Source organism: Protomyctophum parallelum (assembly GCF_964188405.1).
Source record: "Protomyctophum parallelum genome assembly, chromosome: 7".
In the NCBI taxonomy this organism is placed as follows: Eukaryota; Metazoa; Chordata; class Actinopteri; order Myctophiformes; family Myctophidae; genus Protomyctophum; species Protomyctophum parallelum.
Genome location: NC_139705.1, coordinates 11,436,277 through 11,449,537, shown reverse-complemented (window position 1 = coordinate 11,449,537; position 13,261 = coordinate 11,436,277). Strand labels below are relative to the sequence as shown.

Here is a 13,261-nt window from a genome sequence, read left to right as displayed (position 1 = left end):
CAATAAAGTACAGTCTGCTAAGAGGAGTTAAAACCCAAGAAAGCTGCTTGTTTCAATTCGAGTCCTTCATATTCAATTCATCAGAACATTTAATGACAGTACTAAAAATACAGTACTATACAAAAATATCATATAAATGGAAATCAAAAAGAAATAATATACAGTAAAGGGGGGGAGGGACTTTGACTTTTTACTGGGGCCAGTTTCGAATTGCAGCCACCCGTGTGCTCTTTGAGAGCACTTTAGAAGGAGAGAAGGGATTCTCTTTCCTTTACGACTGTTGGTAGGGCGTTCTACATTTCCGTGGCATGCCATAGGAGCGAAATTAATTTAACCCTTGTTTGAGCCAAATCTGGTTTGAACGTGATTAGTGGAGCTCCCTCTGGTGTTGTGATTGTGGACGGCGTTGACGTTTAAGTAGTTTGACAGGTAGTAGTCTGTCTTTGTGGTGTTACTGGTGTAGCATAGCTTGTAGACCAGGCCCATTGCACGTTGCTGTAGGCCTACTCTGTCATCTACCGAGGTTATGGTTTAGGGTAGACTCCACCCTAAGCCATTCTAACCTATCAAAGTAAGTAGGGGTAAGGTGAGTTATAGGAGTAAAAGTAAGACCAAGCAGTTTGTTTTGGGATGTCTGGGGTCTTGTTTTTATGGTACCATGAGGTGCATGCATGGCTGAAGAAACCTTGAATGAGTGCTCCTGTCAGACAGAGAATTCAGAGTATTCTTACTGATTCTTACTGAGATCCTCTACAAAACTCTTGTTCTTTGGTGGACTTTTTTGATTACATTAGTTGTCATTTTATCACTGGAAAGATTTGCCTCTAAGATGGAACACAGGTAGGTAATTTCATCTTTTCTTGTGATAACATTGTCACTAACTTGAACTGAAGCCGTCGGCCTTGATGAGCTTTCTTTCCTATTTGACCCAAAGAGAACGGATTCAGTATCAGCATTACATAATTCACTGTTCTTTAACCCGAAAACACAACACAACAACGAGGTCAAAGGTGTGTGTGTGTGTGTGTGTGTGTGTGTGTGTGTGTGTGTGTGTGTGTGTGTGTGTGTGTGTGTGTACTGTATAAAATAGTACTGAGGTCAAAGGTACATTATAACAGAGTACAATATAAGAAACTCTTATATTGTTGTTTTTGACCTCGTTGTTGTGTTGTGTTTGGGGGTTTAAAGAACAGTGAATAAATACCAACAACAAAGCACTGAGCAGCATGTTATGTGAAAACAAAAACAAACAAAAAAAACACTAGTGATGTCAACTCGTCCAGGTGCCCACATGTCCCTACAGTAGTAGTGCCCACTCGACCAGGTGCCCACATGTCCAGGTGCCCAGTAGTAATCCAGAAAATATGGTTCCCAGTCAGATGTCCCTATAGTGTTGTCCACCTGTCTTGCATCATTATAAGAATTAATAGATCTACAAACGTAACAACGCGTTGATTTATAGAGCAGTAGTTTGTACTTTCTGGCGAGGAGCGGCACCGTCGTACGACGAGGAAGTAAACGCTGGGAGGTCCTAATCTAGCACACAGCAGCTGGGAGCGATTTAACCACGTGACCCCGAGAGATGTTAGAGAGAGCAGCCATCATTTTACCTAATTCATGTCCAGCCTAAAATGGAATGAGGTAGAGGAGGCAACGAGGGGAGGAAGACGTTCACACAGGCATGGAGGAGTAGTAGGTCAACAATTCGAAGCCTCACCTTCCCTCGACCGTTTTGTTGTTCTTTGATAACACAACAACTTCATAAGGTGAGTTTAATGTCTGCTCTTTTTTTTTTAAAGAATATACCACCCAGCTCTTGTCTTAACCCCGGCGTGTTTAGCTTCCCACGGTGTCTCTTGTTTCGGCTTTTTTACTTTAGTCGCCTCTTTTACATAATTATTATTTTAATATAACCGAAAATAAAATGTAAACGCCTTGTAACGCTCGAAGTAGAAGTGTTGTCTGGTCTCAAGAAGAAGCGTCTGGTTGCCATGAGTTTAAACGTCGGCAGTTATTATCTTTGTGTTGCTTCGCCGCGCCTGTGTTGTGTTGCTGAAACGTTTGGTGCTTCCTGACTGTGTGTCACATAACAAAGTAAACATAATCCAGCCTGGAGATAAAATAACCTACATTTCTGTTACATCAACATTATTATGGACACTGTAACGTGGCGCGCTGTTCGTATGTTCGACCTGGGTAGACCCCCAGACCACATGCAAGATGGCCCACTATCATAGCCAATGTAATTGTAAAGCTTAGTCTGGATTTACATTAGCTAGCATTACATGCTAAATGGGTTAAGTCTTCAGTGTGGGCCTGCCACCCATTGCAACAAATCACGGAAAAGTAGACCAAGTACTGCACAAAAAGACAAAATCTATTAAGTACTAAGTAGCCTAAATATTACTGCACAAATCTATTAAGTAGCCTAAATGTTAAGGCTTCTACACAATGCAGGCTTACTTCGTTATTAGTGTGAGTTTTAGAGAGCTGGACAGGTCACAAAACTGGTGGAGTTCAGGTGGGACCAGTTACCACTGGGTCTAAATTGGACCTCACAAAAGAGACAAGTGTTTCCTTGGCTCAGCAAATCCAGGGACCCCCCCACCCCCCTGCATTTTAATCAGCACCAAGCACAGGGGCCCAGGAACCCCAACCATGCGTAGCAAGGACACCAGCACACAGCAACACAACTTGCAGCATGCCACCCTCACGCAAACAATGGAGACATTTGAGTTTTGAAATCCAAAGAAAATGTGTTAAGACCTTTTACTGTTTAAAATTGTATTTATTTCTGGGTCCTCTTGTGTGTGCAAATGGGGAGGGCAGCCTGCTGCCAAGGGGCGAAAGGGGAACGGTAAAAGCTTAGTACAAAGAGTGTGCAAATTAACATGTTTCACTCTCCCTGAAGGCTGGACAGGCATTGAAAAAAAGATTCAGATGCTGGCCACCCGCTGCTTGCTTTTTCTTCCCTCCTGTTTTGCTATCACTGAGGAGACATGACCCATTTAAATGGTTGTTTACTTGCATTAGAAAAAGAGCCAAAACACTTCTCAATGAACTCTTGTCTACAATTCAATTAGAGTGGCCTTCGCAACAGCCCTTTTTTCCAGCATACACAATGCCCTGCAAGTCCTTGTGGCAACATGAGCAGAAATGCAAAAGCCAGAGTTGGGTTTATCACACCTGCACACAGGAAACAACCTGTTCTGCCTGTTGAATTATAATCGCCTTTTTTAAGTCGATTCAAGGGCATATCCTGTAGCAGTAGCTGTGTACATTTTTTTCCCCCTCATTGACAACTTGTACTACAGAATATGTTTGTGTGTATATATATATATATATATATATATATATATATATATATATATATATAATGCCAACATGTCTGTTGCATAACAGTTCAATCTATGTATGTCATGGAGTCAATGACATTACCTCCAGTAATTCAATTATGAGTGCTATGGTGTATGGGCCAGCCTTTTGATCTGGATTTTAAATGTAGTCTATTGTAGGCTATAAAGTGAAGTGCATCAGGTTTTCATCAGACTTTTACTGTCAAGTTTCTGTGGTCCTGAGCTCTCCTCTCTGTCCATTGAAAAAAGCTGTGGTCCGGCAGTGTCTCCCTCAAACAAGACAAGCAGCATGTTTTATATTTTAAGCCAGACGTTTTATTATTGCTTTTCCTGTTGCCCTTCGACTAGACGACCATATAATAGGAAATGGCTGGAGTTTTTCCCCTCTTATTTCCTATTTTTGGAGATTGTGGGAATTTCTTTTTTGTTTCAGAATAGTTGTGTGAAGGGATGGCAGTGTTGGGTCTCACTACTGCCTGTCCACTAAAGGCCTGTTGTACAGCTTCTTCAGGGCTGTACTTTGGGATACCCACGTCTTTAGGCCTGATGTGAAGCAATAGCCTTGTTTATGAGTGGATGATTATGTCGCATATTATGCATAACCATGTATGTCTCCTGTTAATTTCTTGGTATCTTCCCTCATTTATAAAAGGCTCCTTTGTTTCCATGTTCAGTATTCCTTGTAGGTCTTTTCTGTTATTGCACACATATGTTTATATAGTTACTTTACATTGAAATTGCATACAAATCTGTATTTGTGAAAAGTTTTGTGTTAATGTATAACAAGAAAAAGTTGCAATGCTTGGAAGTGCTGTGGTTACTAGTAGACCTTATCAACAAAATTGTGGTCTGTCTTTTCAAGTGCAACATCATGTTTTATTATTGTCATTATCTGAAAGATTATTTCATGCAGGAAAAGCTGGAGCCTGGAACTAAAGTTAACATGAAATGGATAGCTAACTAATCACATTAGATTCCCAGAGTCTATTTTCAAAGAATCAGTACACCATAATGTGGAGCACATAATACCAGAGAAGAGAGCGTTGCAAGCTGTATGCAATATGCATGTCATGTAGGAATTGACAGGAACATGCTAATCAAAATGAGCCTAGGTTCCCTAGAGCAGCGCTGCTTTTCACTCTGCTATGGTTGCCTTGCCCTTGTTATACTTGCAGAAATATCAGTTCAGTTCCTACACGTAGACCCATTCATTTTTTACACTTATGGAATGTGACCCATGTTGCCATCTGGTTATGTAGGATTTGTAGTTGTTTGGGATACTAACGTAAAGTACATAGTACACATACTACATTGTGTGTGTGTGTGTGTGTGTGTGTGTGTGTGTGTGTAAATCAAAATGAGCTATGACAAGGAAGACCACTGTGCTAGCCACTATCAATTTAGATGGCCAGGTATGACATTGGATTGGATTCATCAAAATGGGGGATTCTAGGGTGAAGAAATAAAATGTGGTTAAGCTAGTTAGTGCACAAATGAGTCACTGGATCAAGTGGTGTTTTTAGCGCTTTGTTTTTGTCCTGCTAGAGCTAGACCACTTTATAACATTCGTTTGAAAAGTATAAATAATGGGTTAATGCATACCCCGGTGTTGAGTTCATACATTTTTATTTGGGGGGGGGAGATACTGCCATACCGTCGGTCAACAGTGATTTTAATATTGCGATAACTAAAAATCCATAGTCCATAATCCCAGCCATAGGTGTAACTGTAACACTGTAGAGAAGGTCTGCATAAATCACATAAATATCTCTTTGGTTGTATTTAATATTTACTTACCAATATGTTAAGCCTTTTTATGTGATGATCCTGCCAGAAATGTGTAATGTTTAGATGAAAATGGCTGATGAATGTCAATTTTAACTTTAATGAAAATAAATTGTTCTCCCTTTTATTATCTGATTCGGGATGTAGCTTGACATGGGCCATCAGATGTTGTTTATTACTTTGTGAAATTAGATTGCATTTTCTTTTTTCTACAGAGCTGATTGTGCTGCTGAGCACAATCTGCTGTGAGTGAATCTAGGTTATCTCAATCATCTAGGTCCTGGAGATAAACTAAATGTAGACCTACATGTAGACTACATAAAATGTCTTTACTCTGCAAATGGTGCTATGAAGACACTGGGAAAAGAAATGAGTCCCTGGTCAGCTCATTTGAACTGCTCTTATGTAACATGATACTGCCTGTTATCAGTTGAACCTAAAGGAAAGAAATCACTTGCTCTTTTATGACCTGCCTTAAGAAAATTCATATACCGGTACAAACAGAAATTCACTAATCCGTTTACTGGTGGGTCACATGAATTTAAACCACTGCCACTTTGAGGGCCTGTGAGGGTCTGCTCTTACTATCAGATGTGGTCTGTTGACTAAAATGAATTGGGGTTAATGCACTGGCTGAACCACTTATGAAATGCAAACATTGACTGTAACGTCAGCAGCATGATATGATTATAGCGCTCAATGTACAGTACTATGCTGCCATCAGAGATGGCGATGGGACTATTAACTGTTTTTTACTTTTAAACCACGATGTAAAGCATCACAATTAATTAACCATCAGAAAAACATGTTCAAAATACTATTTGATCATCAAAATCCAATCATGCATGCCGGGAAACATTCCTGTAATGGAAGGAGAGAACCTGCAATTTACAAAAAGATTTTGATTAAAATCTTTGATCTATCATGGTTGATTTCATTATCTTATGATTAAGGTGTCAAAATGTGTTGTAGATAATATTACAGTATTGAGTCTTTTCTTTTTCTTTTATTTTTAGGGTGTCTTGTGTAGCTTGTCTTTTATTTTCTCTTGTCTTTCAGTATGTCTTGTATGATGCATTGTCTAAATCTCTAATCTGAGTGCTAATCGGCGAGCAGAGTAAAGATTTCACACCCTTTAACCACAATGTTCCTCAGCAAACTATCTGCTTCAAAACTGAAACTAAGCTTATTTGCATATTAATTAAAGTAAAACACTTTCTTCTTCTGCTTTCATCTTTCCCATTATCTCTCCAGGTGGACTTTAACCAGCACCTACTCTGCGAGCAGTGAGTGACACGGGACATAAGCCCTCTCCCTGATTAGAGCAGCACTGTGGTGGAGGAGGGGGCTTGAGGCTTATTTACTCGCCCCCTTTTTTTTCTTTTGATTAGTCTGAGGAGGGGAGAGGAGGAGAGGAGGGTGGTGCCGTTATAACCAGCCAGAGCATGGGGCAGAAAGTTCCAGGTGGCATAAAAACCATTGACATGCGGGACCCGGCGTTCAGCCCCCTCAAGCTGGAGCTGCAGGCCCTAGACCATACCAAACCATCGCGCCTGGACCTTCTGCTGGACATGCCGCCGGCCGGCATGGACGTGCAGGTGCAGCACTCGTGGAACAATGACGACCGCTCACTCAACATCTTTGTCAAAGACGACAACAAGCTGGTGTTTCACCGGCACCCCGTGGCCCAAAGTACGGACGCCATCCGCGGCCATGTGGGCTACACGCGGGGACTGCATGTCTGGGAGATCAGCTGGGCTATGCGCCAGCGGGGCACCCACGCCGTGGTCGGGGTGGCTACGGTCGATGCCCCGCTGCACTCTGTGGGCTACACCGCACTGGTAGGAAACAATGCTGAGTCTTGGGGCTGGGACCTGTGCAGGAATAAACTCTACCATGATGGCAAAAACAACCCGGGAAAAACGTACCCTGCCTTCCTGGAGCCAGATGAGACCTTCATAATACCAGATTCATTCTTAGTAGTGTTGGACATGGATGAGGGGACTCTAGGGTACGTGGTTGATGGACAGTATCTAGGGGTGGCATTCAGAGGACTGAAGGGCAGAAAGCTGTACCCCGTGGTGAGTGCTGTGTGGGGACACTGTGAAATAAGAATCCGGTACATTAATGGACTTGACCGTAAGTACCAAGCTTTGCCACACTTGCATCCTAAGCCACTATTCATTCTGTCTCTCTTGGGGATAAGGAAAACTGGTTGTGTCTGGACAATAGTGCAGACACGTCTAGCAGGGTTTCAGACAAAGAAGTGTTTAATGTTGCAATAAACCAAGTTGTAACATTATACGGCTGGTCAAAGGGGACATATTAGGGTTACTTACTGTAGAGCAACACTATGGTTTACTGACTAGATTTGGGTCAGTCGGACCACAAATCCAACTATTATGTAAAGGAGCCTGACACATCTGATAAGGTGACATGACATCATTTTCCCTTTGCCCTATATCCCAGAAACTGAAATGTAATAATTAAACTCCCATAATCATACTTTCCTCAGAGGGAATGATGTACTGTGTAGCACTGTCTTTTTAGATTTTAATGAACAAAGCAAAGATATCTGTACACCGTTTTCCACTTAAAACCTATACGTAGTTGACCGGGATCCCCCAGGGCTCTATACTAGGTCAGCTAGTATTTCCATCTACACCAATTCGGGCAAATGGCTGATCTACAATCGGCTTACAATGTGTTATGAGCCTTGTACATCTGATATTTCTGATGAACCTGTGATGAGGCCTCAGGCTCTCCAGCATCAATGCAGATCGCTTTGAAGTGTGTAGTCTGGTCCTTGTCCATATGTAATTTATACAAACATGCCGCTTGTGACTTTCCAAACCAATGTCAAATTACTTTCAGTAGACTCGCCTCCATGGCTAAAGTGTGAAGGTTCATCACTAAGAAAAATGATTGCATCAATGTTCCCCGCAAGTAGTCATTGGAAAAGTCTGGTCATTTAATTAACTCTACTCCTGTTTTTTTTAAATTGTTTGTAGAGCAAAGAATTCATTGTCCACATTGATGAACAACAATGTAATCATTATACCATTTTCTTCTCTCTAGAAAGCCATAATTGTCAAGGTTTTTATTTTTTGAAATTTGGGCAACAAATACTATAGTTGGTTTCACTGTACACTTTAAGCGGAAGCCACATACTGAAATGTCTTGTTCCGCAGCTGGTGGGAAATCTTTTTTTTTTTTAATTATAAAGCACATTTAAAACAACCAAGATTGAACAAAGTGCTGTACACTGTACATATACATGTACACGTGCGTTCACATATGCACAAGACATACAGGTATATGCTAAATCTATTTCTATCATATCGGTATAATAGTAATCACACTCATTGCTACCTGTACAATCTTAAGAAAAAAATAATTATGATTTGTATTTATATACACTTTGGGTTTAGTTGATCACTTGATAATCACAATGTTGGCAGATTTGCTATTTTGAAAAAGTATTTCATTTCTAGCAATAGTCTACACTACAGTATTGAAAACCTATTTTTGTATTTCATGTCAATGCAGATCTAAGAGAAATGAAGCTTCTCGTGATCATTACTTTAGATCAGACAATTCATCAGTCTTAACATTTTTGTTAAGATCCTCTGCTTACCACTCTTCTCCTCTTCTCTTTCTACCAGCGGAGCCCCTTCCTCTGATGGACCTGTGTAGGCGCTCTGTGAGGGTGGCTCTAGGAAGGGAACGTCTAAGCGAGATCCATGGGCTGCCCCTGCCGGCCTCGCTTAAGAACTACCTGCTCTACCAATGACCAATGACTTGAGCTGATAATCACGCATAGCACACACCCTCCTCTATCGTATGTCTCTGGGAATCTTAACTTGGGTTGAACTGGTTTGACCACATCACTCCAGCCTGTAGAGAACTGACTCAGCCCCTCCCAAAGGGCCTTTTCAAAACGACGCCAATCAGCAGCATTATATTTTACCTAAGTGGGAGTCTATTAGAAGTGTCTGGTGCTCCTTTTGGCTTTTCTAATCCTATTTTTTTTAGGACTCATCTCAGTTATATTGGGGGACATTTTTAATCAGGATTTGAACACTATGCAGACCCGATGGTGACCCAGGTGCACCACCTCTAGGCAACATGATGTGAAGTCGGATGAGTTTTGTCGGTACCTCTGCTTTGACCTCCAGACCTCTTGATATTAATTATGATTTGTTTTTTCTCCTGTCTCATAGCCTTTTTTAAAATGAATTGAAATTTCATAAATTAATGTGGCGATGACCACAGTCTGCTGTACTCGACTCTTGGCTTTGAGGTTGTAGTGCAGTTCTGCACTTTCTGTCTGACCACAAGGTGGCAACATACACACATTTCATCATTAATGTCCCCTGTCTGTACAAGAGGAAATCCTAATGGCTTTTTAGAAATCATTGATTTTAACTAGTCTATAGATAAAAAGTTACTGCTCACAAAACGGGAGGTAGCAACGGGAGACCGCTACACTGTGAGTCGACGATGCAGTGTTTGTGAATGCACTGCTAGGTAGCTCGACAGAAGTGCAAGGCTTTGACTTTGCAGATGCGGTGCAACTGTCAGACTAACCAGCTGTGCCCCTCCCCACCCCCCACTCCCCTTGATTCTCTCTTTTGCACTCTCTACACACTATCAGGTTTCTCTGCAATATGGAAGTGCCTGTTTGTTTGCCATCGGGGCTTCAGATATGAATTACAATTCATTCCCAGAGATTTTTACAGAAGGATAACGTCACTGTGATTATTTGTAGCATACATCTGCAGGAGTTTTTTCCGCAGTGCAATCACATGGTCACCTATCTTTTTGTCACTCCCTGCTTTTTTCCCCTTGTATTGTAGTGTTTGTATTTTAGGATTTTAGGAAACTGGGTGGGAGCGTTTGGGAGACATGCGTAATACGTTAAGTGGTTGGTATGGTGCCTTTTTAAAATGGTAACACTAGTATTTGTTTTTAATGTGCAAACTTAAGCCAAATTTATACTTGTGTTGCATCAGTGTTGCCTGCCGAAAATAACTGATAAAACGTGATACGCTGTTGTGCAACGAAGTATAAATTAGGCTTTTGTCCCTGCTTGGCACTATGCTGAGGACGGACACACCGTGCCACACCTTGTTTTTCCTCCTTGCTTGCAACTGCTCATTTTATTTGTATACTTTGATGTAGATTTATTTGTAACTACCTAATAAAGTTTATTTCAATGTAACCTTTGCTTCCTGTGTGTTGTTGGAGCCTGGAGGAAATAATTGGCCATATTATTTGGTATCACTGCTTTTTATTGTGTAGAATTTGTAAATTTTTCATGATGCATTCATTACATTTTGAATGCCTTTTAGATTTTCACTGTTAAATCCATGTAGTTCTTCATGTAATGGTACTTTTAAAGAGCATTAAAGACTATTTCACAATCCTGTGCATCCAGGGTATAACTTTTACTGAAAATTGTAAACTTTTTTTAAATCTGTTTTAGCTGAACACTACATTTTCCAATTCACGGTACGATAAAAGAACATTATCCAATATGTGTATCCAAAATGACAAACTACTGTCCACAAGGAAAGGAGGCACTGGAGCAACTCAGACAGTGCTCCAGTGCCTCCTTTCCTCCTGTAACCTGTCCTGCCTCTGAGATGCACCAGACTGGCCTACCATAGGCTAGACTCGAACTCCCTTCTGCTTAAACTACTGTCCACACCAGAGGAGGATGCTGCAGTGTCCATGGTCTGCCAGTAGAGGATGCTGCTGCAGTATTTACCAAACTACTGTGCTTCTAGTATTCATTGACCAATTCATTCCAAATTAATTTGTTTTAGCCATAAGCCAAATACATTTACTTGCACATACCCTGATACAACATAGACTCGAAGAGAAGAAAAAGATTTCAAGAGACTTGTGGTGTATCTGCAAGGTGGATTCACATGGTTCACCCTCCAGACATTTTATTTTTCCCACAGGTCTATTGACATTTCATTTCCTGATGTAGTTCAAGATGTAGTCCCATGTGTTTACGTCACTTCCCATGCACCATGGCTCGGTTCTTGCATACTATAACATAGTTAGAGCCTCTAGCGCAGCCAGCGACTACCTCTAAAGTCTAAACTGTAAAAACAATGTTGCACAAAATCATAACTAATATTCTTGACGATGTCTGAAGTGAACTGTAGCCTACAAACTGACCTTGTCTCTGCCTGTGTGTATTCAATGTGATATTCCAACTCTGAACTCCTCATAACCTACTGTAGCCTATCAGTTATCCTGTAACTTTGTAATGTAAGGTTGCATGATCATTGTTTCTGACCCAGCTCCACATACCAAGTTTACCACAACAAAAATAACTTTCCTCCCAGACTACATAGCCTATACAATAAAATACAGGAGGCCTATTATGTAATTAATGTCGGCGAAAGCGTTTAGACAGCACAGAAAAATAGTCCATGAGCGAGAAAAAAAAAGCTTGAATCTTTGGACAATAACTTGTTATTGAATGTTATTTACATGATTTCGTATAAAACCTATGCTTGACCATGTATTCCTATTTGTATTCTATGTCCATGATTTTATGCATATTCTGTGTCATTCTTATGTTAAATAAGCTGTCAGCTTTCTTGCATTTGTCCTTTTGATAGTGATGTAGGGCAGGCCTATATCTATGTGCATTTTTCCGTACATGTAAATAAACATATCAATCAAAACTGTGAAGCATTTGATTTCTGTCCTGCCTGTGAAGCACTTTAAACTGCAACTCTGTATGAAAGGTGCTATACAAATAAAGTTTATTATTATTATTGATAATACTGAGCTGCCAGTCATGCAGGACCTTTACACCCAGACGGTAGCAAAGTCAAGATTGTGTCATGCTGGCTTTCTTAATCACCATCAACAAAGGTCAGGGGCAAGAAAATGAAAGAATTGGTATTCCTGCCATCCCATGACCTCTCCAGCAAGTGAAGCATTTGTTTGAACACATGAAAATATATATAAAATAACATTCTGCAGTCTGCAATTCTGTCTGCAATTCTGCAAAAGAAATCTCAAACTTGCTTTTCAAAAATAAAACTACTATATTATGCTCTGCTGATAGTGTCAGGGTGGAGTACAGGTGAGGGGGCTTTTGTTTAGTTCAGAAGAAGAGACCCAAAAACATGTTCACCCCCCCATATTGGGCTGTGAGGCCTTGACCGTTTTTGAGGGGTGCTAGCCTCTCCTATGTCCAGCTTTGAGGGTTTGTGTAAACACCAACATTGTGTTAACACAAACATTGAATGCCATTGACATTGAATGCCCAGATTTGAGTGTTTGTGTAAACACAAACATTGTTTTGCTTTTTGCTACCGTTTCCTATGACTAGTTTCGAGTGTTTGTGTATGAGATGAGATGAGATATACTTTATTGTTCCACAAGGGGAAATTTGTCTTAGGCAAAAGTGCACTAGTACATCAACGTTTAAAACACACAAACAATAGCAGCATTGTACAAGGTATAGTATCACAATAGTATCACAAGATAAGAACAGTGCAAATTTGCAATCAGAAAGTATGAATATAAAAAGTACAAGAGAGTATTCACCAGGTATAAGAGAGTATACACAAGGTATAGTATCACAAGAGTATCACAAGAGAACAATAAGTAACAGACGAAAGGTCAAGAAGTCCCTACCCCACTAAGAGCTATGTGGCGATTGTTAGAACAATTGAAGTGGGAAGGAAAGAAAGTTTGAACACAAACATTGTGTAAACACAAACATTGAAGACAAAAGTAGGGCGCAAATTGTGATTGGCCAAAATTAGATGATGTATTATGGTGTATGATGATAAGAGTGCCACTCACTTCACACGGGTGTGATTTGTAGAGTCTAAATGGGCATGCCTGTCTGTTGTGTCCATCTTATCCCCATATATGGAAATCCCTGGAGTCATGTTGTACTGAAGTATCCTATTAGACTGACTGACCTCCAACTACTATAATAATGGATAATGTTATACTCTAACAACAAGTACATGCCTTTTTTTAACCTTCATTTATGGGAGTTTTTTTCCCCCCAAATGAAAATCTGAAGAAAGAAAAGTGAGTGGCACCCTTTATCATGCTGACATGTATGATGA

At 40.5% G+C, this 13,261-nt stretch overlaps 1 protein-coding gene across 2 annotated transcripts; it reads left to right on the top strand.

The window, feature by feature from the left end:
• The first annotated feature begins 1,605 nt into the window (after window positions 1-1,605).
• Window positions 1,606-10,444, top strand: spsb1 (splA/ryanodine receptor domain and SOCS box containing 1). Of its 2 annotated transcripts, none has more exons than XM_083768587.1 (3): window positions 1,606-1,766; window positions 6,396-7,280; window positions 8,807-10,444. In XM_083768587.1, the coding sequence occupies exons 2-3, from the start codon at window positions 6,587-6,589 to the stop codon at window positions 8,932-8,934; spliced, it is 822 nt and encodes a 273-aa protein (XP_083624713.1). In that variant the 5' UTR covers window positions 1,606-1,766; window positions 6,396-6,586; the 3' UTR covers window positions 8,935-10,444. The 2 variants fall into 2 exon arrangements, with proteins under 2 accessions (XP_083624713.1, XP_083624714.1); XM_083768588.1 differs by lacking the exon at window positions 1,606-1,766 and adding an exon at window positions 6,195-6,249.
• The last annotated feature ends 2,817 nt before the right edge of the window (window positions 10,445-13,261 follow it).